This window comes from Hemitrygon akajei, chromosome 6 (genome assembly GCF_048418815.1).
Source record: "Hemitrygon akajei chromosome 6, sHemAka1.3, whole genome shotgun sequence".
Lineage (NCBI taxonomy): Eukaryota > Metazoa > Chordata > Chondrichthyes > Myliobatiformes > Dasyatidae > Hemitrygon > Hemitrygon akajei.
Genome location: NC_133129.1, coordinates 35,154,311 through 35,182,142, shown reverse-complemented (window position 1 = coordinate 35,182,142; position 27,832 = coordinate 35,154,311). Strand labels below are relative to the sequence as shown.

At 41.4% G+C, this 27,832-nt stretch overlaps 1 protein-coding gene across 3 annotated transcripts in view; it reads right to left on the bottom strand.

The window, feature by feature from the left end:
• LOC140728944 (protein WWC2-like) overlaps window positions 1-25,636 on the bottom strand; it is a 241,370-nt gene extending 215,734 nt beyond the window's left edge. For 2 of the 3 annotated variants that reach the window (XM_073048070.1, XM_073048071.1), the window contains exon 1: window positions 25,280-25,636. In XM_073048070.1, the coding sequence (XP_072904171.1) occupies window positions 25,280-25,407 (128 nt within the window). In that variant the 5' untranslated portion in view covers window positions 25,408-25,636. Of the gene's footprint in view, window positions 1-23,987; window positions 24,007-25,279 lie in introns of those variants that run through there. The other variant, XM_073048072.1, reaches the window with a different exon arrangement.
• Between the last annotated feature and the right edge of the window lie 2,196 nt (window positions 25,637-27,832).

The following is a 27,832-nucleotide window of genomic DNA, read 5'->3' as shown; positions in this document are numbered from 1 at the left end:
CCCATAAACACTACCTCCCTACTTATTTTTTTACTATACTTATTTAACTTAACTATTTAATATAGTAATGAACTGTAATTCAGTTTTTTCTTTCTATATTATCACGAATTTCGCTGTACTGCTGCCGCAAAGCTAACAAACTTCGTGACATATACTGGCGATAATAAACCTGATTCTGACTCTGACTGTCCAGTATTGACATAAATATTCCAGAATCACATATTTATAGCAACTACTTAAATAAAGAAAACAAGTTTCAAATTTCTTACAAAGAAAGTAACCTTAAGCTTTGAGAATGAAGATATTGACTTGATGTTTAGGGAAGCAGGGAAGGGATGATGAGGAGCAGAGATTTAATGCAGGGCAGCCTGAGGAAAAATACTGCGCTCCAGAGAAATACTTCAATTTCTAGAGGAAAGGTGGGGAGGGGGATCTTACTATTACAGAGAGAGGTTCAGGTGTCTGGGACAGGTTGCCAGGGTTAAAGGTGAAAGCAGATAGTGACACTAAGAGGTTGTTAGGCAGACACATGAATATGCAGGCAATTGAGGGTTATGGATCCTGCACAGGCAGAGGAGATTTAGTTTCATTTGGCATTGTGGGCTAAAGGGCCTGTTGTGCGTTACTCTTCACTTCAGACCACAAAACAATGAGAGGGGAATATGAGAAATTTCAGCCAGATGATTTTTCATAGGATCAAGCGTCACAGAGCACTGAAACAGTTCTTTCAGTCCACCATCAATTACGATAGTAGTCCCATTTACCAGCACATGGTCTGTAGCCTCCTGTGCCTTTGCCTATCCACACTAAGAAGATCAATAATAATGTCTCATGAGGAATGTGTAGGCTCCAAGTAATCTTCAGTGAGGAATCAATATGTACAAGAGATTCTGCAAATGCTGGAAATCCAGAGCAACACACACACAAAATGCTGAAGGAACTCAGCAAGTCAGGCAACATCTAATAAATAATAGATTTTTTTGGGCTGAGACCCTTCATCAGGACTGTATCAATATGCATATTGGGAATTTGGCTTCCAGAAGGTGGCCTAGTTCTCTTTTGCTTTCAGCAACAGCTCTGACCTGCATTTCACAGCTTTAACATGTTCCTGTATATCTTTCTGTCTCTCTCTTTCTAGATCCCCCGAGTTGGGGAGGCGAGGGTCAAAAGGGAGAGATTAAACATAAGCAACTGAATGTTTTGAAGCGAGATGAGGAGAAATTTCTTCTTTCAGTAAAAAATGAACCTTTGGATTTCTCTACCCCAAAGGACTGTGGAAGCCTTGTTGTGGTCTTCAATCAGAACCAGAATCTAGAGGTTTCTGGCCAGAGTGCGATAGAGCTGGAATTTGGCAGCATGGTCAAAGATCAGCCATGGTCTGGATGAGTGGCTGTGAAAATTCAAAGCGCGTGGATAGCCTGCTCGTCCTGTCCCTTCTGCCTCATGTTCTCCAACCAGCCTAATTAACCTATTAACCAGGCATTCCATTAACAGTAGGATCACTTGGGCAACTCTGGTCTCACCCACAGATATTCATAGAACATTAGAAATCTACAGCACATTACAGGCCCTTCGGCCCACAATGTTTTAAAAATTATTTGTCATCTATATCAGTGATCTGGATGATAATGTAGTAAATTGGATCAGCAAATTTGCTGATGATACAAAGATTGGAGGTGTAATGGACAGTGAGAAAAGTTTTCAAAGCTTGCAGAGGGATTTGGACCAGCTGGAAAAATGGGCTGAAAAATGGCAGATGGAGTTTAATACAGACAAGTGTGAGGTATTGCACTTTGGAAGGGAAGACCAAGGTAGAACATACAAGGTAAATGGTAGGACACTGAGGAGTGCAGTAGAATAGAGGGAACTAGGAATGCAGATACGTAATTCCCTAAAAGTGGTGTCACAGGAGGATAGGGTCATAAAGAGAGCTTTTGGTACATTGGCCTTTATAAATCAAAGTATTGAGTATAAGAGTTGGAATGTTATGGTGAGGTTGTATAAGGCATTGGTGAGGCCAAATTTGGAGTATTGTGTGCAGTTTTCGTCACTGAATTACAGGAAGGATATTAATAAGGTTGAAAGAGTGCAGAGAAGGTCTACAAGGATGTTGCCAGGACTTGAGCAACTGAGTTACAGAGAAAGGTTGAATAGGTTAGGACTTTATTCCCTGGATCGTAGAAGAATGAGGGGAAATTTGATAGAGGTATATAAAATTATGATGGGTATAGATAGAGTGAATGCAAGCAGGCTTTTTCCAGAGGCTAGGGGAGAAAAAAAACAGAGGACATGGGTTAAGGGTGAATGGGGAAAAGTTTAAAGGGAACATGGGGGGGGGGCTTCTTCACACAGACAGTGGTGGGAGTGTGGAATGAACTGCCGGATGAAGTGGTAAATGTGGGCTCACTTTTAACATTTAAGAAAAACTTAAGACAGGTACATGGATGAGAGGGGTATGGAAGGATATGGGCCAGGTGCAGGTCAGTGGGACTAGGCAGAAAAATGGTTCGGCACAGCCAAGAATGGCCAAAAGGCCTGTTTCTGTGCTGTAATGTTCTATTGTTCTATAGTTCTATGTTGTGCCGATCATGTAACCTACTCTAGAAACGGACTAGAATTTCCCTACTGCATAGCCCTCTACTTTTCTAAGGTCCATGTACCTATCTAAGAGACTTATAAAAGATCCTATTGTATCCAGCTCTACCACCGTCACCGGCAGCCCATTCCATGCACTCACCACTCTCTGTGTGAAACTTATCCCTGACATCTCCTCTGTACCTACTTCCAAGCACCTTAAAACTATGCCCCCTCGTGTTAGCCAGTTCAGCCCTGGGAAAAAGCCTCAGGCTACCCACACGATCAATGCCCCTCATCATCTTATACACCACTATCAGGTCACCTCTCATCCTGCGTCACTCCAAGGAGAAAAGGTCGAATTCACTCAACCTATTCTCATAAGGCATGCCCCCCAATCCAGGCAACATCCTTGTAAATCTCCTCTGCACTCTCTCTATAGTATCCCTTTGTTCAGTTCATCTCTCCTCAGTTCTTTAATTTATAACTTGCTTTCCTGCTTCCAATGAAGATAGAGCCATTAAATTTATCTCTCCTCCCCACAGCTTCTGCCTGACCTGCTTAGTATTTCCATCTTTTCTGTTTTCATTTTCACACTTAAGAAATGGCTCGAAGAGTTGAAGAAATTCCTGGACACGCCATCAACATATATAACAATCCCAGGAATGTCACTCCCTCCCAATCATGGCAACACTCTTCCTGAAGTAAGGTCAGGAAGCAGGGTACTGGTGAAAGGTTAAGCTTCCTGAATGGAGCAACTTGAACCAGTATGGCTACACAAAACTGCCCAATATTGTGTTTCTGTTTGTATAAGACGCAATAGGGCAGCACAATGAGGTTGTAAATCAGCAATAAATGAGAAAATGACGTGCATTCAGGAACTATTTCTCCATATCAACAAGTGAGATCAGTGTATTTTTATTCACTGAAAATTTTCATAACTTGCCAGAATGCTTGCTTCCCCAGGGATTCCTGTTTTTAGGGCGGAACTTGTCCAGTGAGCATGTTCATTGACTTTGGTTCATTATGAATCACTGAACTAAAAATCAGAGCTGACTCATACAGAATGCTTCCTTTGACACAAAGTTACTTTCTTTTAGGAATACGTGCAAGGATTTTCACTATTCATACTGACATGACATGCACTGTACATTTATTTAAGTAGCTTTAACTTGCATATTAAACTATTGCAAGAGAATACAAGACTGCATGACGTATGGTTCAATTCGCCATGTTATTGTTGTGTTAAATGGTTAGATTCCAACAAATGCAACCAATTTGGGGCAGGATGGTAGCGTAGTGGTTATTATAACGTTACTACAGCACCAGCGAACAGGATTCAATTCCCATTGCATGGAGGAGGACATTACTCAGTACCTGCCGTCTTCTCATTGCTACCATTAAGGAGGAGGTGCAGGAGCCTGAAGACATACACTCAATGTTTCAGGAACAGCTTCTTCCCGTCAACCATCAGATTTCTGAATGGTCCCAGGAATACTACCCCGGTATTTTTTACTCACTTTTTCACTTTCGTTTTGCACTATTTATTTCATTTCTTCTTTTATATATACTTATTGTAACTTATAGTTTTCATTATTACGCATTGCATTGCAAAACAACAGATTTTGTGACACATGCCAGTGATATTAAACCTGATTCTGATTCTCCCCGTAACTGTGTGGGTTTCCTCCGGGTGCTCCAGTTTCCTCCCGCATTCCAAAGATGTAGAGATTAAAAGGCTAATTGGTCACATGGGTGTAATTGGGAAGCACAGGCTGGAAGGTACTGTTACCAGAGTATATCTCTAAATCTAAAACAAATATAAAATCTCCATCAATTCCCTACTGGCATGTGTGTAGTTCAGAATGGTGCAATCAGAAACAGAAGAGTGACTGATGCAATGAGGTCTTTCATCCATAAACTATTAATGACTAAAAAATTTCTAGGCTCTACTTCTGTTTGGCAAGCACTAATGAAAACAATCAAAATGATGGCTCACTTGAATTAACAGGAAAATGCAAGACTTTACTCCAAGACCATGGCATACCATTGAGTGCCGGTTAAAATGCAGAACTGTGTCTGTGCTTCAAAATGAAGTAATCATTCTGTGCCTTCTAGCATACAATTATTTGCTGAATCAAAATCACTGCAGTGCTAACCTGCCTCTGCACTGCAAAGGACTAAGTCTCATGAGTCTTTGAAAGGTTAACTCTGATTTTTGGATACCAGGAAATGGTCTCTGTTAGTACTTTAAAAAGCCATTTATGTACTAGGACACTGGAATTTGAAATTGGAATTGGTTTATTTACTAAATCACAGTGAAATGCTTAATTTGCATACTGTACATACTGTATAGATCAAATCATTGCATGGTGCATTGAAGTACAACAAAGTAAAATAATAGCAGAATGCAGAATAAAGTGAAACTGCAGGTAAAACGATGTGCAAGATTATAATGAGGTGAGGTGTAAAGTCAAGAGTCCGTATTATTGTATGAGGTATCCATTCAATAGTCTGTGACAGCAGGATGGAAACTGTCCTTGAGTCTGGCCAAGGGACGAAGACCCACCTTCACAATAAAAAGTCCAGATCCTTTCCAGCTCCAGTGCCCACTGTCCCAAAGCAACTGTAAGGGCAAATCACAAATAAAGCCACTTATGTAATATAGCTCAGACGGCACCAGAAATTTTAATAGGACTCAAGAAATCTGTTTCAAACAGGATGCCAATAACCAGCTGAAAACATTCACAATCCTGTGTCAGAGTTGCCACACAGCTTCTGGCTCTGACTTGATCTCAATCCCATGGAAGTACCCTGGAGGCCCAAGTGTATGTACGTTTCATAAGAACAGATCAGATACGACTAACCATCTCCACAGCACTGCACTCCACCTCTCCTTTGCCTTCCCCCATTTAAACATCCTTCCAACCTTCACTCAGAAATTAAAACAATCACCTTGGAGAAATGTCAAGAGGGTGAGCAACATCCACTGGCTCAGTGGAATAATTGGATAAGAAGCAAGGAAGTGGTGAGCCACTGGTTTAGAGAGTATGCATCATGGTCAGGGATTAAGGGAGCTAGGGCTTTACTCTCTGGAGAGAAGGAGGATGAGAGGAGACATGATAGAGATGTACAAGATATTAAGAGGAATAGACAGAGTGGACAGCCAGCGCCTCTTCCCCAGGGCACCACTGCTCAGTACAAGAGGACATGGCTTTAAGGTAAGGGGTGGGAAGTTCAAGGGGGATATTAGAGGAAGGTTTTTTACTCAGAGAGTGGTTGGTGCGTGGAATGCACTGCCTGAGTCAGTGGTGGAGGCAGATACACTAGTGAAATTTAAGAGACTACTAGACAGGTATATGGAAGAATTTAAGGTGGGGGGATATATGGGAGGCATGGTTTAAGGGGTGGCACAACACTGTGGGCCGAAGGGCCTGTACTGTGCTGTACTATTCTATGTTCACTGTGCTAAAAGTGACTTCAAATTTTTTTCTTCTGTCTTTCAATATTTAAGGATTACAAGAATATTAGGAAGCATACAATATATTGTGCAAAAAATCTGCTGTTTGATTTCTTATCTGATAGTTTGCTATGCTTAAACCTTGTCAGCTTACAGGTTTGCTATGGGTATATCAATAAATTCTAATTAGTGCACCAAAGTCTGCTCTTGAAATAATATATAAATAGATAGATATTTTATTGACCCCAAAGGAAATTACAGTCATGGTAGCATTACAAGTGCACAGAAATAAACATTAGAAGAGAAGTAGAAAGAATAAAAAATAAGTTACCACAAACAAATATTACAAAAATATTTGTAATATCTACAAATCAACAGTTGATTTGTGAAAGGACAAATAATCCAGTGGTTAATTGGGAATGGGCACATTGGTGAGAAGGCTGTCAGTTATGTGTGCTGTCAGAAAGGGTAACGTGTGGAATGAGCTGCCAGAAGTGGGGGATTCGGGTTTGATTTCAATGTTAAAGAGAAATTTGAATAGCTACATGGATGGGAAGAGTATGGGCGGCTATGGTCTGGGTCGAGGTTGCTGAGACTAGGCAGATTAATAAAGTTCAGCATTGACTAGATGGGCTGAAGGGCTTGTTTCTGTGCTGTAGTGTTCTTTGATTCAATAATGGAGCAGTGAGACAGCAACTCTATACGGTGCAACACTGTGCAGCAGAGTGGTGCATCATTCAGAGCACAGCAACTGATATATTGAACAGATTAAACTGAGGAATAGTCACACATTAACAGAAGTTAAAAGAAGAATTTACTGTAAAAAATAAGTAAGGGAGCACCTGTTACACAGAAGCACCTTGGTAAAAGTGTCCTAGTGACTCTTAGCTCCACAGATCTATCCAGAGCAAATAATTCACTAGCATGTCCTTCATTTCAATCCACAAAGTTCTCTTGCCAAAGACTGGATACAGATAAATTCTTTATAGCCAAAGTTGCTGAGCATTTAACTATAGAGGTGTTTATAATCTACAAGAAGCTCTAAATTCTTCACATAAATCACACACAGTTATCTCTGTTAATGTTCCCCTCAGTCAAGACATTTTATTTGGCAGCTTGACCTTCTTTGAAGAACACAGAGATAGAAATTAGCTATTTTTTTTCTTTCCGTGGAGATTCTATCTTTCCAAAAAAAGTAATCATCTCTTATTTATAGGGACTCAAAGTTAGGCATGTGGATGAAAGAAAATAGAGGATTATGGGCTATATAGGAAGGAAGGGTTTGACTAATCAAAGGTCAGTACAATATAATGGGCCGAATGTGTTCTATGTTCTAAATAAAAATGTATTCAACTAATCACCTACTGCTTGTCTTGCAACATTTACAATGGATTTGAAAGGAGATAATAGAGTCACAACTCATAAGGCTAAACAAGGGCTTCTCTTCGTTAATGAAAACACAAACAAGCTAATAGGTATTTATTACAATCAAACTGCTGCCTGTTAAGCAAATGAGACATTTACTGCACTACAAGAAGCCACATACATGGAAGCACGTGCAAACACATACATATGCAATAGTCAGGAAAGGAATCGGCAAATCTCAATGGGAACGCTACAAGTAATTCTGGTAAGTCAATCCCCTGCAGCTCAAAAAATGCATTAAATCATGTTATTTCAGAAAAAGAAAGTAAGCCCACGGTTACTGTTTCAGTGCTGGCTCTGGGAAAAATATATTAATTCCAATTACTGTCTATGCTTAATGGAGGTAAAGAAATATTTTCCCCAAATACTTATCTTGTTCTCGCTCCTATATCCTAAAATTCAAATCAGAAGATCATGAGGTTGAGTAACCCTAATCCTTCTAATATGTTGATCAGAGAATTTTTATGTAGTGCTGGACTATAACATTTATTAGCACCTGCCTGCAATTCATTTACTCTTTTTACATTACAAAATCCTAACAACAACTGTGTTGCTGTTTCATGTCTAATATGAATGGTCATATAGTATCGGAACCAAATCTTAACAATGGACACTGACCTTGTCCAACCTTTGACCTAAGTTTTAGCGTTTCACACACAAGCAAAATTTTGGAATAAAAATAATTCTTATCTTCCTTACACATTTTTGTTCACTAGCATAAGTTCAGTAATTTATCCCAACAGCTCTCTTACAATTCTGAACATAGGTTTCAAGGCCTATTGCCCATTTTATGTTTTCTATTCAGAATGTCAAACCTTCTACGGCAGAGAAATTAGCTCTTTCTAAAAGGCAGCTAATGCTTTCTTAAACATTAGGTGCCATGTGATGCCAAATGAGAAAACATTCTTAATTACCACCTTCCTTTTCTAATCCAAAATTTCCTAATACTGCCAGTATTATGCAAGAAATTTCAAAATGATTATGATGAGGAATTTAAATAGCATAAATTAGTTGCAGACTGATCTGGCCAAGTACTGACATTTTTTTAAGTTTGACAAGGTGTTTGAAAAGATCATTGCATGCCAACTTTCTGAACTCTTGATGCAAAACCGTGATGGATGCAAGATTGACAGTAAGCTCTGAAGAAGGCTCATTGATGTGAAACTTTGACTGCTTTTTCTTTCCGCTGTTGCTTCTTGACTGGCCGAGTTCTTCTGGTATTTGTGCTTCTGATGGTAATTGCTAACCCTGGTCGTAATGCATTCTGATATTCACCCATGAAGATTTTCATTGGTCAGTCTTTTAGAAAAAACGTGGAATCATTCAAAAAGAATATGCTTTGAGGATTTAATGTCAAAACTATTCTTAATTAACCCTTTTTGTGCATGTTCATGGTGAGCATTTGAATTATCCCTACATCAAGATTCCTCAGAGCCACACACAATGTTGGAGAGCAGCAGCTACCATATAAAAATTCAACTGCCAATTCACACAATAGTGGGCTCACAGCCATAAATAAAGTAGTAATAACACAATCTGAACTTGACTGGATTGTTAGAGGAAAGAGTATTGTCTATGTACAGGAGAACAACCCTAGTGTGCCATGGGAACTCAGACAAAAATTTGCATCATTCTCTTTGAAATGTTTCTTCAAGGCTGCACTGAACTCTCAGCCTCAATTCTTCAGTTAGCTTGGAAAGCACAGATGTGGGACTTTTATCAAGAGCCCCAACTAAATTCAGCCAAAAATCCTTAGGTGGGAAAGAGTTAAATCAAATATGAGTTCCAGCTCCAAAAGCATGTGTGCTGTGATAGTAACCATGGAATCTTCATGCTGTGTTTGTTACTGTTGTGTAGACATGCTGTTCTTGTGACAATGGCTTTGTTTTTTTTATTCTTTCTAATTTCACTCAACATTGTCAACTGTATCTCTCCAAGACAGTTCATCACTGCAGAACTTCAGTTAGTTTCACTGTTAAGTCTCATAACAATAGGTGTCACAGCATTCCAATAGCTTCACTTCCATCCCTACATAATAATTAAACGTCACCTGACTCCCATCAACAAGAAAAATGCGGTCAATGTACATATGTCTAGGATCGCATTCAATTCCACCAATTTCACTGGTGCCAGACATCTCAAGTTATTTGGATGACATTCAGACCAAGTTGACAATTGACTTCCATAAAGTAAATTTTAGCAAAGCTATAATCAAGCTCTTTGGCTTTTGCAAACACCAGTCCCACCTCCACCAATTTCTTCAGCTTTACCTTAGACTAAGGTATGTAGAAACATGGCATACTCATTTTCCTGCCTCTATGATGCCCAGTCCTGATGAAAGGTCTCAGCCTGAAATGGCGAATGTTTATTTCCCTCCACATATGCTGCCTGACCTGCTGAGTTCCTCCAGCACTTTGTGTGTATTGCTGAAGCTTTCCAGCACCTGCAAAATTTCTCGTATTTTGGTTCTCTCAATTCTCCTTACAGCCATTCTTCATGACTCTGTCTTGGTCCCCGAATCAGTTATTTTCTTGTTCTCTGCTCTGTTTGGTATCCAATAGCCAAAAGAACGTCAACAGACTTTTCTACAAACAAGGACTGAGGATTTGGCTCTTATCCATCTCCTTACGATTTTAATTTTATTGATTTAAAGTGTAATGAATGTCGCTCTGCACATATCTTCCCGCAAATAAAACATAGGGTTTGCTTGTCTGGGATTGCACCAGAAATGAAAACAACTTTATATTAGCTGATGTAATGCCATTTTCAAGGGATCAGAGCTCTCTGTTAAAAAGTTGTCAGGGTAAAGAGCCACTTAGAAAGTGAGTGTGGAGGACTGAATGTAGGCTGAAGAGGGATTCAGTGCCTACTATTGAATAAGTGCAACACACACAAAATGTTAGAGAAACTCAATAGGGCAGGCAACATCTATGGAAATGAATAAACAGTCGATGTTTCAGGCTGACACCCTTCATCAGTCCTGATTCACTATTTGGAAGCCACCTGGCTAAGATCTCATCCTGTAATCTGACTTGCAAAGGCCTCATTCGCAATACATTGGACTACAGCTTGCAGGTTTGTAGTTCTCTATTTATTGCCCAAACATTTAACAAAATTACTACAATTTATCATCAGGAAGATATACACAGAACTCTTTCTATTTGCTTCACTGCAAGTCTGAGTGCCACACTCCCAATATCACCTACACTCACATTTAGATCTGCCACCAAGGAACAAAGCACGGGTTGCCTCTACCAGATCTTTGCTAAGGAAGAGGTAGTGCGGTGGATTAAAGGATTAGACACGTAGACCAATAATCTGGAGTCCAGACATTGCTCCACGTCACTTTATTTTTAAGAAGTCCTGTAGGTCACCTAATGATCTATGTGAAAGTTGAAATTTACAGAACATTGACATTAGATTTCACTGCCTAACAGTGCACTGACACTGACAATCGTGACTTCATTGCATGTGCCCTGTGGGTGAGGTGCATATTCTTCCTGCTGTTGGAATGTAGCCCACCAAGTGTGGTCTTAGCTCCAAAGTGGATATAGCACAACGCATGCAATATTCTTCCACCTAGAAGTGAATGGATGGCTGCTGCTTTAATGGGGGAGGTGATGATAAGGTGAGGTCAGAATGATCACAAAGGATGAGAAGTATTTAGAAAGATTGGGGAGGAAGTCTGCTCTATGTAACAGAACCAGGGAAACCATTCAGATCTACAGACAAGCTCTTCTAGCAGGAGGGAGAGCTCCAGCATGAATGCTCCAAGTTCAAAGTAAACTTATTATCAAAGTACACATACGACACCAAATACTACCCTGGGGTTCATTTTCTTACAGGCATTCACTGTAGAACAAAGAAATACAATACAATCAATGAAAAACTACAAAAAGGATGCTTAACTCTTCATAACATGGAGGCACCTTCATGAACGCCCAGAGCCCTGATGACCCTGTGATTTCAGTTTCTGAGGCCCACATGAGAGCATCATTCAGAGGGTGAGCTCACAGAGACCATCTGGCCCAGATGGGGCACCTGGCCGAGTACTAATGTCCTGCGCTGATCCACTGGCTGGAGTTTTCAACAATATCTTTATATCTTCACTGCTGAGGTACCCACCTGCTTCAGGCAGGGTTCAGTTATCTAAGAAGAACGTGGTAATCTGCCTCAATGACTATCATCCAGCAGCACTTACATCCACTGTGATGAAGTGCTTTGAGAGGCTGGTGATGAAAAATGCCTGCCTGAGAAATGGCTTGGAACCAAGCCAATTTGCCTACCATCACAACAGGTCAACAGCAGATGCCATTTCTTTGGTTCTTTACTCAACCCTGGAACATCTGGACAGCAAATATGCATACAGCAGGACGCTCTTCATTGAATGCAGCTCGGCATTTATTACTATCATTTTCTTAAAACTAATCAACAAACTTCCAAGATCTAAGTCTCAATACATCCTTGTTTAACTGTGCACCCAATTTCCTCACATGCAGACCCCAGTCAGTTCAGATTGGCAACAACGTCTCCTCCACAATCTCCATCAGTGCAGGTGCACCACAAGGCTGTGTGCGTAGCCCCCTGCTCTACTTGCTTTATACTTATCACTGTGAGGCTCCAATGCCGTATTTAAGTTTGCTGGTAACACCACTGTCGTTGGCTGAATCAAATGTGGTGACAAATCAGTTTAAGGGAGTGAGACTGAAAATCTGGCTGAGTGGTGGCCACAACAACAACCTCTCACTCAATTTCAGCAAAACCAAAGAGCTGATTATTGACTTCAGAAGGAGGAAACAGGAAGTCCATGAACCAGTCTTCATTGGGAGATCATAGGCAGAGAGGGTCAGCAACTTTAAATTCCTTGGTGATATCATTTCAGAGGATATGTCCTGGGTCCAGCACGGAAAGCACAGCAACGCCTCTAATATCTTAAAAGTTTGGAAGATTCAGCATGTCATCTAAACCTTTGACGAACTTCTATAGATGTGTGGTGCAGAATATATTGAGTGGTTGTGTCATGGCCTGGTATGGAAACACTAATGCATTGATGACATACTTCAGTGTTTTGAATAGTAAAACTGTGAACTGTGAGACAGATCAGATCAACAGTCTGGAATGATCCTGAGGTCAGAAAGCCGAGGGCCTGTCATCTGCGGACCAAGGGCACACATTCCTGACTGTGTATGTGCAGTTGCAGCAGTTCATAGGTCTCAGTGGAGACAACAAAAATGCAATGTAAGCATTAGCTCTTTAAATAGCACCATTTCAGGGGAAAAAGTGAGAGGAAAACCTGTTTATTCAATTAATTTCCAGAAGTCTCACAGGAGACAAATTTTGACTATGGCACCACTAACTTTATGATTTCAAATCCCTCCACAGCATTCCCACAATAGATTTTGTCCAAGTAAACCATGCCAGCCTTGCCCTTAACTCCAAAAGCCATGACTGATCTACAAGGGCTAAAATAGTCATGATGTTAATAGAATAGTCGTAATGCATATAGAATGGATGTTTCTTACTGTAATAACCTTCTGTCTACAAAACAGCACACAACAACATAAAGATCACTTCAATCCCTGGCAAAAACTGGTTTCAGGACCACTCAAGACATGATGAAACATGGGCACTTTTCTCTTCTGCTTCCGATCTAATCAATAAGGCAACACAATGGCATTATGGTAGGTGCTGCTGTCTCACAACCCCAGGGACCTATGTTTGATCCTGACCTTCAGCGCTGTCTGTATGGTGTTTGCATGTTCTCCCTGTGATTGCCTTGGTTTCTTCTGTATACCGTGGGGTTGCCTCCCACATCTGAAAGGTAGAAGATAATTACTACCCCAAATTGAATCTATGAAAGATAATTGTCGAAAGAATCACTGGTCATAACCTGACAGTTAAAATGATTGGTCACTGTTGAAAGATGTGATTAAAGCTCTTAAGAACATCGGATCTCAGTCTTGGCCCAAAACATCAACTGTTTATTCTTCCCAATAGATCCTGCCTGACCTATTGAGTTCCTTTGGCTTTTTGCATCCGTTCCTTAACACCACCAACTTTTTTCGAACAATAGCAAAAACCCTTGACTTAAATTGCTGAAACATAAGGAGCCATACAATCAAAAGTTCTATCAGTGCTGACTTTAAGCAAGTAAAAAAGGTGGAGAGGTTTAGGTTTATTGAAACTCCCAATCAAGATACATGCCCCACCATCGAGAACATCTTCAAAAGGCGATGCCTCATAATGATGGCATCCATCATTAAGGGCTGTCACCATCCAGGACATGTCCTCTTCTCATTACCACCATTAGGGAGGAAGTACTGAAGCTCAAGGACACATACTCAACACTTTAGGAACAGCTTCTTCCCCTCCACCATCAGATTTCTGAATCATCTACTACTGCGCTATTTTGCTCTCTTTTTGCACTACCTTTTTCCTACATGTTTTATTGTAACTTTTATTAAGTTTTATGTAATGCACCGCACTGCTGCTGCAGAAGAACAAATTTCACAACATATGTCAGTGATAATAAACCTGATTGATTCTGATATGCAAGTTCTCACAGGTAACTACAATTGCATACGTCTATTAATCATTAGTACTGCCATGATAAAGAAAACACAGGCTGAAGTGAAGAAATTAATATCATAACACACCCCTCTTCACATAGCATCAAATATTCAGAAGCACTGGAATATACAGGTGTGTCACTAAATGCTGGTGGTAGCAAAACAAGCCTGTTTATGTTTCAAGCTTCATACCAGTTTCCTAGCAATAGCTATCACATTGAAATAATACTTGCGCCGGGATTGAAACCAGTATGCTGGAGAAATTCTTTTACTTCCTTAAAGATATAAAAACAACAATCCATCATCAAAATTGTTTGTGGTTATAATATGGAAGCAAACTTTTAAAAATAATTACAGCAAAATAAAGCACTTTCATTTCAAGTAATAAAACAAAGAAATGTAAGCCGACAGAATGCTGTGGCATTCTACAGCATGGAAACAGGTCATTTGATCAACCATTTACACTCATTCTAGGCTAATCCTATTTTATTCTCCCCTAATTCAAATTAAACCTACCACCCACCTCCTATTCTAAATTCTGAATTCTAACAGTTAGCAACACACTAATGTCAATTTACAAAGCCCAATTAATCTAGCAACCTTCATGTATTTGGGATGAGAGAGAGAACTGGAGCATAGCAAGGAACTCGTGTAAACTTCGCATATAGACAGCAGCAGAGATCAGGATTGAACCCTAATCATTGGTGTTCTGAGGAAGTGGATCTGCTGTGCCGCCACAAATCACTTGTGTAATTATTTATACACTGTATATATGATAATGAATAGCGAACAAAGCCAGTTTAATAACAAAAAGTACTCTCTTATTTATAACCTTTATGAAAATCCATGCATTAAGGCCAGTATTGGCTTGCTTACTCATCCCTGTAGTAAATATATTAGTTTTATAACAAATTGCTTAGTACAACTGGCTAATTCTCGAACAATTCACAATTCCCGAACAAGATCACTGTTCTCTGGACATTTTCCTGACTTTGCACAGAAATGAGTTGGAGCTGTGCTGGTGCACTGAAAATTGACACAGATGGAGTTAGAGTGAGCGATTCAGAGAGAACTCAAGGCAGAGAAGTTTCGATGCCTCTCCAACTGACCCGGGTGTGAGGTTGAATCGCTCTAACAAGCTGAGAGAGTGGAAGCCTGATTGGATGATGACTAACCAATGGGGGGGGGGGGGGGGAGGCGTACGAACTTCAGGGATATAAATATCACCAGATTAGACATGCCCAGGCATCATCCCTGAAGAAGATGGCAGATTTTGCCATCTAAACATTGGTTATAATCGAAACCTCTACCTAGCTGGAATCCTGAGAAGAGTTTATTCATCATATAAATGTTGTTAAAAATTTTAAAGAGTATTTTTAAATGCTAAGAGCAATTGAAAACATTGACCTCAATTTCACTTTTCTCCCTGAAGTTGATGTCTCCCATTCATCCTATTGGGGCTATTCCTGCTGCACCTGGTATGGGCTGAATTCACCATTTGAACTCTGGGGCAGAGATGGCAGTCAGGAAGACACCACCTCTGACTTAGGTACACTGAATGCCAGAGAAGGGAACACAGATAAATCCCATCATTATCTGTTTCATAGGAGTGGAAGGTCTGGTCGATTATTTACTAAAGGACCATATCTGATACTCTGCCAGAACCATCTTATTCATACTGTTTGTGCTGAATGTACTACAGTTATATAACCCCTGCTGCACAACAAATACATGACAAGGATCTATTTGTGCTATTTTATTCACTGCTTAGCTATATGTCAATATCTGGGTAAGAATTCCACACTCAAAGAAAAGTCTGTATGTTGCTTTAACTAAGCTTCAGACAGCTTCAATACAATTCAGATGATTGAAGCTGCAATTCACTGTCACCGAGAAGTAAGATGCAATAACCTGCCCCAGACATTTGTAGCTGCTATTTATATTTCCTCTGTCCCTACCTCAATGGCCTGTTGCTAAAAACTTTGGCAAACTCCTATAAATGTGCAGTAGAGTATCCTTATTCCTGCATCACAGCCTGGTATGAAACACCAATTCCCAAGAACAGCAACATCTACAGAAAGTGGTGGGTACAGCATATCGCTCCCCACTTACATGAAGCACTGCCACAAGAAAACAACATCCATCATCAAGGACCCCCACCATCCAATGCATGCTCTCTTCTTGCTTCTACCATGAAGATGGTGCTGGTGACACATGACAACGTTTTGCAGGCTGCACGCACAACTTCTAGTAATTCCCCCATAACAGTTATTACCCTATGGCCATCAGGCTGCTGAACCAACGTTGACAACTTCACTCACCAAACTCTAAATGGATTCCACAACCTACAATCTCACTTTCAGGAAATCTACAATTCATGTTCATATTTTCATTTTTTTTCTATTTGCAAAATTTGTATTCTTTTAAACATTGGTTGTTTGTCAGTCTTTGTTTATGTTTTTTCAGAAATTCTATTATATTTCTCTATTTTCTTATAAATGTCTGCAAGAAAATTAATTTCAAGGTAGTATAAGGTAACATATATGTACATAGTTTGATAATAAATTTTCTTTGCTTTAACTTTGACCTTCTGCCAAAACCTTCAACCATACCTCCATTGCTTCTAGACCACATAACTCCAAGGTTCCCTGATTAATTTCCCACTTCAAGCCTTGCATCATCCAAAACTCTGCCTTCCATATCCAAGCAAACACAAAATTCTGACCATCAAGCATGCTTGCATTAAATGTGCTCTGGCTCACCAGTGCACTGCATTTAAAAGTGACATACCATTTTCAAGCCGTCATTTGTTTGCAGTCTATTTCAACACCGGTCTACTGAGATCTCATTCTTCTTCCTGCTCCTATCCTTTATTTTGATTGTTCCAACTTTAATGGACAAGTCTTCAGCAGGTAGGGTTTCCCGACCTTTTTTGAGCCATGGAAACCTATCATTATCCGGCTGGAAGCCCTGGGTGAAACCCTTACTTATGGAATTCCATCTTTGACCTTCCTGATCATAAATTGCCTCTAAACCTTCCCTTCTTGACCTGTTCATTTGGTTAAGTGTCAAATATAGTTTAATAATGCTTCTTTCTTCCAGTGAAATGCCTTGAAATATTTTTAGTATAATAAAAGGCTTCATCTTTGCAAGTTTTTGTTGATGGGGTAGTCCTACCAAAGACGGTGGGTATTCGGTGGATGTGTGGGGGTGGGGGCGGCACCACCGCAAAATGAGATGTGTTAGCTTGCTTGTCCACCACTCAGTGATACTAGTATAGCTAGCAGAGGCAATGCCACACAGCTCCAGTACTCTGGATTCAGTCATGGCCTTCAGTGCTGTCTGTGTGGATTCTGCACATTGTCTCTGTGACAGTGTCCTTGGATCTCTGTTCTTTTTCCACAGCTCTAAGTTATGTGGGGTTTATAGGTTAAGTGGGCATTGCAAATTGTCCCCAGTGTGTAGGTGAACATTAGATTCTGAGAAACTTGATGGAATGTGAGGAGAATAAAATAGGATGTGTATATGACCAGGGTAAGTGAATGCTTGAGAGTCAGTGTGGATTCAATAGGCAAAAGGCCCTGTTTCTGTGCTGTATGACTCTATAGAAAGCCTCAAGGCTCTCTTAAGTCTGAATGGCATGTGTCAAACTTTGAAAGGTAAAATCTTGAGAAGCACATCACGTATCTTGACTTCCAAAAGTTGGAGTATAAAATTCACTGCAAGAATAGAGCCAAAGTATCACAACATGTGGGAGCTTTAGACTCTAAAAAAATTTTCTTGTCAAACTACCAAACTTGAGACCTATCAGTATAAACTTTGGAACAGAAGTACAATGAAATGCCCTGGTAAAGATCTTACTGCTAACATTGTAGGGTATTTCATGTAATGGTTTTCTGTAGAAGCAGTGCGTTCTGCTGGTACTGCTTGGGCTACCGCTAAAGATAAGGGATGCTTAGAAATGTTGTCATCCAATCAAGAGGTGGAACTGGAAGAAGGTTCTAGAGAATGCTGAAGGAGAGGTTTTTTGCGACAGACTCTGAGATGTGTGGAGGTCCTTTTCGGCGGGAGATGGAGCGAACAGAAGCTTGAGAGAACTGGCTGTAGGATTCGATCCGGTGGGAATGCGCGATCAGATGGATCCCGAGAGGGGTAATTCTACCGGGGATTAGTGAATAGAAGTTGGTGCCATGAGTACATCAGACACAACAGCTTTTGGAAGATTTGAGCTCCAAGCTGCGTACATTTGACTGTTTAACTCTGCTGAGCCCTTTTAGTTTTTTTCTTACTTTTCTTTAATAACTCTTTGGTTAAGTTAACATTCATAAATTTACTTCTCTTATAATTGTATGCAGTGTATAGTTTGTTATTTCTTGCCGCCGGGCAACTGCATAGGGCAGTATAGTTACACAGTATTCACACAAAACAGGGTTTAAGTAGGTGAGACACCCCAACCTCATGGATTTGGTGGAACACAAGTCATATCAACCCTAGATGTACAGGATCTGAGAGAGGTGCTTTTCTCACCACTGAATCTGGTGGCCATTAGCAAGGGCTACTAGCCGCATTTCTAGAGATGCCCAGTAAAACGGGGTTTCAACAACATGTCACAACACAAACTTACTCCATCATTTAGTATGGATACAGCCATATCATAGTTAACTCCATATAACCACCTTTTTACCTTGTTACTTTACTTGTCTAGAGATCAGAAAACTATCAAAGTCAGGTTTAACTTCAACAGTTGCACACCATTTACTGTTCTTATTTGTCAATTGAGCATAGGACATACAACAGTACAGCATAGTTCTGGCCCTATGGTCCCTGATGCTGCACTGACACTTTAACCAACTCGAAAATCAGTCTAACTCTTCCTTCCCTCATAGCCTTCCTTTATCCTTGTGCCTAACTGAAAGTCTCTTAAATCTCCCTCTATCTGGCCACCTGTTCCACACACCTCACGTGTGGAAAGCCTACCTCCAAAATCCCCACTCTATACTTCCCTCCAAACACCTTAAAGTTATGCCCTCTTGGATTAGCTCCAGACAGATACAGGGCAAATCAGTGGTTTTGGACTTAGAAAGCTTCTTGGACACGGTAAATTCAAGTGAACACTATCTATCTACTAACCTATTTTTAATGCATGTGAATAAATAACTAAGTACAATAGATTTAATAAGGTGAGAAATACAGAAATGACCATGTAATGAATCCAAAATCCTCCAAAACTAATCAAAATTAAGGAAAGGTAGTAATCAAGACCATGAGTAATATCCATCTAGAAGAATTCTAATGTCACTACACTTACGTCTGTTTAACAATTTTGAAGAAGAATCATTTTCATGCTTTGTAAGTGATGCTTTTGTAGCATTGCTTCCGAAATGTATTCTCGGTGGCAATTGTAGAAAATACAGTAACAACCTGAACATAGCTACATATGTGACTTGGTCAGATTATCCATTTTTAGTCATGTTAATTGCAAGCTGTCACTAGCCAGAGCACCAGAATGCTTTCTGAGATCATGCTATGACATCACTTTCAAAAGATGGCATCTCTACCAGAGGTACTTCTCAATAACATACTGGAGTGCCATACGAGATTATGATAGTTTTATGCCTGGCCTGTTTAAGATGGGAGGATACCAAAGAGCCAGTAGTTAATAACACAAATGTTTACCTTTCCCCTATTTGACATGAAGTGGGCAATATTGAAAATAAAGTACCATTCCTAGTTTGCTTAAGGTATAATGACATTACATACTTCTTATTTAGTTGCTGGCAAGCCCATCATATGCTGTGTATTCCTGCTATAAGGCAGTGAGGAGCCACCATTTTAAACTGCTTTGTCCTGATGAAGTTAATCTCAGTACTGATGCATCGGGAATTCTGGATGTTTGACTCAGGGCTAACCAACAAGCATCAAGAGCATGATTTCCTGCCAATGAGAGGGGTTCTTTCCTCCATCAGATCCTTCCCCCACTGCAAAAAACTATGATGAGGATGAGACAATTGCCCACATCTCTATAGATTGCAGAGAAGGCCTGGAGAAGGATGCAAGGGTCCTCATCGAAGTCTGTCCCAAATAGCTGCAGAACAGAGGACTCTCTGACCTACGGGCTGTTCTGAGAAAGACATATCAAGATAACCATCAACTACAGCTATTGGATCATCAACTCATTGAAAGAGTATTTTGGTTTGAAACTGTTTGGTCTCCCAATGCAACAAGATGGCCATAAGGGAATGCTGTCTGCTGGCAGAAGCACATGCTGAAGAATGCACTGAGGCTTAGCGCAGCCATTAAAAAGTGTTTGTGTGGATTAACTGCAATCTAAGGTCCCTCTGACACTAGCTCCTCAAGCGCAGTTTGCAACAAGACCACAAGAGTGGCATTGGTGCTTGATACATAGTAGGTATTAACCTGATGGCATATATATGCTGGAGCTGAATATGATAGATATCAATTCCACCAGACTGGACAGATGATATCAACAGCGAGATGCAATGGCCAGGAAGACAGTCCTGCAACGCTTCATGGAGAGCAAAGGGCATGACAAGGCACAGAAGAAATCATGGTCATCAACTGCAACCATGGAAGACCACAGTTGTGACTATTCATACCACTGGACCCGAACTTTCAGGGTCAAGAGAGTGCAACCGTCCCAGTATAATGGCTTTTCCAGTTTAAAAACTCTTCCACACAGTTTTCAGATAGAATTCCAAATCAAGATTTGGAGGGGATTCCTGCCCTTCTCGTTGATGGTGGTCGAGGTTAGTGGGTGAGTAACTGTGGTACATTTTGTAAACTGTACACAAAGGATGTTGGGAATGGTGAGGGTGGAGTCCAGAGGGGTGTGGGACAGGTGGCAGAGAAGGAGTGCCGGGGCGGGATTGGCATGGGTACAGACACACCCAGACTTGAGACACCAGGCAAAGCCATTTGATTCCAAACAGTTGGTTTATCAATCATTATGGAACGTGCTGAATGGGCTGCCAATCAAGGAGGCTGCTTTGTCCCGGAAGCTATCAATCTTCTTGAGATTTGTTAGGGTTGCACTCTTCCAGACAAATGGAGAGGATTCCATCCGACTCCTGACTTGTGCCTTGTCGGTGGTAGGAAGACTTTGGAGTGTCTTGCATCAATCAAATGGACTTCGCAGATGTGAATACTTGACACAGTAGTGTAGCGGAAGTGCAACACTTTTACACTGCCATTTGTAAGATCGGCATTCAATTCCCACAGCTGACTGTAAGGAGTTTGTAAATTCTCCTTGTGACCGTGTGGGTTTCCTCCAGATGCTCCAGTTTCTTCCCACATTCCAAACATATATGGTTAGCATTAGTAAGTTTTAGGCATGATATGTTGGTACCAGAGGCTTGGAACACTTGTGCACTACTCGGCACAATCCTCGCTGATTTGATTTGACAGAATTAGTGCATTTCACTGTATGTTTTGATGTACATGTGACAAATGAGGCTAATCTTCAGAATATTTGTTACACAAACAGAAAGTAATACCCCCTCCAGTGTGTGACTGTGTTAATTTGGAACAGACTATGGCACACACAACTATTCATTGTCTTATCCACAAGCGTGAAGAAGGTATCACAATAATACATTCACCAAACCCTTGCAGAATTATCTGGAACTCAGTTACTGGACGTAAATATTGCCCACAATGCTGGTAACTTCGTCCTTCCCTAACTGCCCTGAACTGAGAAGGCAATGAAGTCGTCCACACAGCACATATGACCTTATCTGGGTAAGGTTAGCAGATTGCCTACCCAGGATACTGGTGTACTGAAGGGTGCAGCTCATCCATGCCCACCAAGTTGCATTACTGAGTTAGTTCCATCTGTCCACATTTGACCCATATCGCTCTAAACCATTCCTGTTGGTGTATTGTTCAAATTGCTTTTAAATGTCCTAATTCCACCTGCCTCTGCCCCCTTCCTCTGGCAGCTCATTTCATATATGATGGGATGGTGGGATTCAAATTCATGCCTCTGGATCAATGGCTCAGACTTTTGGATACCAATCACAAAATTTAACCCACTTTTTAGCTGTGTAAAGTCAAAGATGCACAAATATATGTAAAAATGTTTCCCCTCAGGTCCTATATAAATCGTTCCCCTCTCGCTTTAAAGCAACGCCCTCTAGTTTTGGGCTATACTATGTGGAAAAAAAAGTCTGTGGGTATTCAGCTTCTCAATGCCTTCATGATTTTATAATCCTCTGTAAGGTCACTCCTCAGCCTCCTACACCCCAGAGAAGAAAGTCCCGGCCTATCTAGCCTTGCCTTGCAACTCAAACCGTGCATTATCACATTCTCATAAATTATTTTTTTGCACCCTTTCCAGATAACTGCATCCTGCCAACAATCCAATGGCTTCACAGTTACAACAAACAATCCACTGGAGGAATTCAGTGGGTCAGGCAACTTCCATGAGGAATGGAATTGTCAACATTTTGCACTAAACCCTTGCATCCCTCCATAGATTCTGCTCGACCTGCTGAGTTTCTCCAGCAGATTGTTTGCTGCTTCAGATTCCAGTTAATTATGTCTCCTGTTACTATTGGAAATACTAGACTTCCTTTAAAAAATCCAGAATTATACATGCAGTGGCCACTTTATTAGGTGCACTTGTACACCTGCTTGTAATGCAAAATTCTAATCAGCCAATCATGTGGCAGCAACTCAATGTATAAAAATATGCAGACCTGGTCAAGAGGTTCAGTTGTTGTTCAGACCAAACATCAGAATGGGGAAGAAATTTGATCTAAGTGACCTTGACCATGGAGTGACTGTTGGTGCCAGATAGGGTGGTTTGAGTATATCAGAAACTGATGATCTCCTAGGAATTTCATGCCAACAGTCTCTAGAATTTACAAAACATAATGCGAAAAACAAAAAAAATCTTGTTAGTGGTGATTCTGTGGGCAAAAATGCCTTATTAATGAGAGACGGCAGAGGAGAATGGTCAGACTGATTCAAGCTGACAAGATGGCAACAGTGATTCAAATAACGAGGTGTTACAACCGTTGTGTGCAGAAGAGCATCTCTGAACACAGACTGAACCTTGAAGTGGATTGGCTACAGCAGCAGAAGACCATGAGCCACATCTTTAGGTAAAGGAGCACCTAATAAAGTAGTACTGAGTGCATAGTGAACTGAATTTGAAATCTCCGCCTATGATGATGGGACTTGAATTCATGCCTCTGGATTCATGGCACAGGTTTTTAGATACTAATCCCACGATTTAATCCAGCATCCAAACACGAGAAAATCTGCAGATATTGTGAAGCCAAGCAACACACACAACGTGCAGCAGGAACTCAGCAGGCCAGACAGCATCAATGGAAAAGAGTGAACAGTCGACGTTTCAGGCCGAGACCCTTCATCAAGACCTAGCATTTACCTAGGAGTAAATTCAGAGATGCAGCAATATATGAAATAAAAGGAGCACGTGGCGTGCAGCCGGAAGGGGAAAATCAGCAATTAACGGGATCTGTGAGTAACAGGTTGCACAACTCAAACGGGGCAGCCTAGTGTGAAAGAAGCAAGAGCTGCCCACTCTCCGAGGCGCTTTATTTGCATTCAGTTCAATGTTCTCTCAATTCTTCAGATGCCCATCGCTGCATTCCAGTGAGCGCCTTAAAGTACCGATTTGCATAACCATGAAAACCCCCTCCCCTTCTGAACCACCCCCACCCCACACCTCATCCGCATTCAGGGTTTATGGGCGCTATTCAACCATGAAGAAAAGCTACTCGCAGCATCAAATGCTCCTATCACGTAACAGTATCAATACTGCGCTCCTGATACAAAGTTATTTCCACACAACTCAGCAAAACACTGCCAATTCAGTGGCTTCATTGTGTGTGAAAATGCCAAACCGGCTTCTAAAAGCGAAGATTAACGACAAGGAGCCGCATGACACCCGTTTTCCAAAACATAAATACCAGATTTTCTTGCATTTTGTCCCACGGCGGGGTTTAGGGACTGGGGGACAGTGAATCTCCCTCCCGGCCGCCGGGCCCGGCCTCGGCCACTGGCACTGGACATCATACGTCCCAGGCCGGAATGGGCGGCCGCTCCGCCCCTTGTCCCTCCTGACGCGCTTTGTTCGGAAACCAGCCCTGGATTCCCTTCAGCCCGATGCAGGGCATGGGAAAAAGGCGGAGGAAGCTCGAGGGGAAGGGTGAATCAGGGATATACAGTAAAAGGAGGTGTGTTTGTGTATTGGGGGAGGTTGTGTGCTCCAAAGCTCCTTTCCCCTTTACACCCTCATTCCCTCTGGGAGGGTACCTGGCTCAACCCTTCACCGCTGACAGTCTGAGGTCAAGTGAAAGGTGGAAAGGGAGATGGTGGAGAAGTGTAGGGAGAGAGTGTTGATGGGGGAGGGGATGGGAGGAAAGAAGAAGTGGAGGGAGAAGTGCTGAGAGGTAGGAAGCTCGTGAGAGGGAAGGAAGAAAGGAAGGAGCGTACAGAATAGTGAGAAAGGAGAGAGAGAAAGGGGGAGAAAGAGAAGGAAGGAGTGGAGGACAGAGGGAGAGAGACTCCATTCCTACCACTAAGCGCTGTGATCCGCTATAGTTCTGGGTTATTGCACAAACGCTACACGCCTCTCCACCCCCAGCTCCTGCCAACAAGCCGGTGTTTCTGTCATAATTTCACCCCTCTCTACAACCTGTTCACAACCTGGTCCTCCTCTGCCCCCCCTCCACCCCCGCCCCGTGCAATAAAACGTCCTCACCCTTACCGAAAATCTTCATCCTCCGCAGAATCGAGGCCCGTTTAAAACGCAGGGCTCATCTGAAGATTTTAAGTTGTGAGAAATTCTTCACATATTCCTGCCCTCATTGCTGGAACTAAACCTACTGCTAAAATCACTGTGACTCCTTCTCGTACAGACAGCCAGAATAAGAGGGGTAAAGTACCTATGAAGTATAAGCTGCAGTAAAGAACTACTGGTGGCGACTTTCATTTTTACAAAGAATCTTTCTTTGCCTGATCCGTAAAACCCGGGTTTTTGTAGCTTTGCTCTGGTCTGTAGGAAAGGCACTGTGCCTGTCCCCTACGGATCAAAGTCCATTTTCAGCTCTTGCCGGGGTAAAACTACTGAACCAAAAGGTGCATTTCAAACTCTCCCATCCTTGGACTTTATTATCTTCCAAGCTCATGTGCGCACGGCAGTGAGTCAGTCTCGGCCACTGTGTTGAGGGTGAATATTAGTTGCAAAGTGTCCTCCTACCTGTCTCGGGGGTCGATCCAGCTCGTTTGCTTGCTGTTGTGATCAATATAAAAGACTTTACCGTCGTAATCTCTCGCTTCTTCCCAACCATCCGGCAAAGGGAGCTCTCCATTGCCCTTCCTATGCATGTTGTAATACTGTAAGGACCTCCATAAATCCGGGGAGGAAGAGGGAGGGGGGAAAATTAAAGGGAGGAAGGGAGGGGGGAAGCTAACAAAAAAACAGCCCTGCGATCATTCACATCCTTACAACGAACTGGTCCTCCATCTTAACTCTATCCAGGAATCCCCACACATATACACACACACACACACACACACACACACACACACGGGCTGTCGGCTGGTGAATTAGCATACATTTCATTTACATACAAATTCCTCCCCTCAACATCTCATCAAATATTAATACCACAACCGCCAAATCCAAGTCCGCGGCTTACTGCGGCGCAGTTGGCTGGGCTGTGCCAGCCTGTGTCACTGTACTCAGCCCTGTTTTTTTTAAATAAACTCGGAAATTTGTTCCTTTCGGTTTGGTTTGAGTTTGCTGATAATTTGAATTCCCTGTAAAGATCGGGAATGCCGGAAAAGTGTCCTCCCTTCCAGCCAATCAATTTTAGTATCGTTTTGCTGATAAGTATAAATATTGGTAATAGATTCAGTACCGCCCGCCGCCCCCCCCTTCGCTCCAGCACCACCCACCCCCACCCTTCCCCACTCTCGATTTTTTTCCATCCAGCAAATTTACAAATTGTGGTGCCAACCAACACTCCTCCCAGCCCCTTTTGACCTGGCATTTCACACAGGGGGCAATATGTGATTGTGTGGTGTGGGAAGGTTAAGGAGAAAGAATGAAGAATGGATAAAAATCACAATTACAACAAGATAATAAAGGTAATATAAATATGAACAAGAAAGACAATAAGAGTTCCACCTGTTTCTTGAAAGATCACTACTAATGCCTCTACAATATTTTCAGCTACCTTCTCAGAAACCTGGGGTATAGTCCATTTGGTCCAGGTGACATATCTGCCTTCAGATCGTTCAGCTTCCCAAGCACATTCTCCTTAGAAATAAAAGCTACATTCGCTTCTGCCACGCGACACTCTTGAATTTCTGGCATTCTGATTATTAAAGCAGAAGCAAAATACTTACTGAGTTTGCCCATCATTCTCTTGTTCACTATTACTACCTCTCCAGTGTTATTTTCCAGTGGTTTGGTGTCCTCTCTTGCCCCACTTTTACCATTTATATATCTGACAAAACTTTTGATATGCTCTTGTATTATTAGCTAGCTTACCCTCATATTTGTCTTTTCTCTCCCTGTTGCTGTTTTAGTTGCCTTCCGCTGGTTTTCAAAAGCTTCCCAATCCTCTAACTTCCCTCTAGTTTTTTTTTCTATTTTATGTACCCTCTCTTTTACTTTAAATGCTTTCTTTGGCTTTGCTTGTAAGCCATGCTTGCCTCATCCTCCCTTTAGAATGCTTCTTTTCTGGGATGAACAGACTGTGCATAGTCCAAATAACTCACAGAAACTCCAAACATTGCTGCTCTACCACCATTTCTGCTAGTGTCCCCTTCCAATCAACTTTGGCTAGCTACTCTCTCATGCATTTGTAGTTCCCTTTGTTTCACTGTAATAATGACACATCTAATTTTAGCCTTGTCCCTCTCAAACTGCAGGGTGAATTTTATCATATTAAGATCACTGTCCCTAGGGGTTCATTGACCTTAAGCTCCCTAATCAAATCTGGCTCATTGCATGACATCAAATCCAGAATTGCCTTTTCCCCAGTGGGATCAAACACAATCTGCTCTAAAAAGCCATCTTGTAGGCATTCTACAAATTTCTTCTCTTGAGATCCAGCACAAACCTGATTTCCCAATCTATATTGAAACCCCTCATAACCATCATAACATTGCCCCTTTTAATGTTTTTTCTATCTCCCATTGTACCCCACATCATGGCCACTATTTGGAGGTCTGTTTATAACTCCTATCACGGTCTTCTTACCCTTGCAGTTTCATAACTCTGCCCACAAGGACCTTACATCTTCTGATCCTATGTCATCCCTTTCATAGGATTCAAATTCATTTTTACCAACAAAGCCACCTACTCCCTCTGCTTACCTGCCTGTCCTTTTGATACAATGTTTATATTTCGATGTGCTCCCAGTTATGCTCTTCTTTCAACCATGACTCAATGAATCGTTTGAATTCCTGCTAATTTGTAGCTGCGCTACAAGATCATCTGCCTCATTTCATATATTGTGTGCATTCGATCACAGTACCTTGAATGCTATATTCACCAGTTTTCTTTTCTGTGTTCCTTAATTCCTTAATATTCAAAAATCTATGCATGGAATATACACAATGAGCCTCCACAGCCACCTCCTAGAAAATTCCAATTGTGCAGTATCTCTGGGAGAAGAAATTTCACCCCAACTCAGTCCTAGATTTTCAAAACCGTGTCTTGAGACTGAGACAACCATCCAGGGAAACATCATTATGTGAGGCTCTGTAAGAATTTGATAAGTTTCAGCTAGATTCTTTT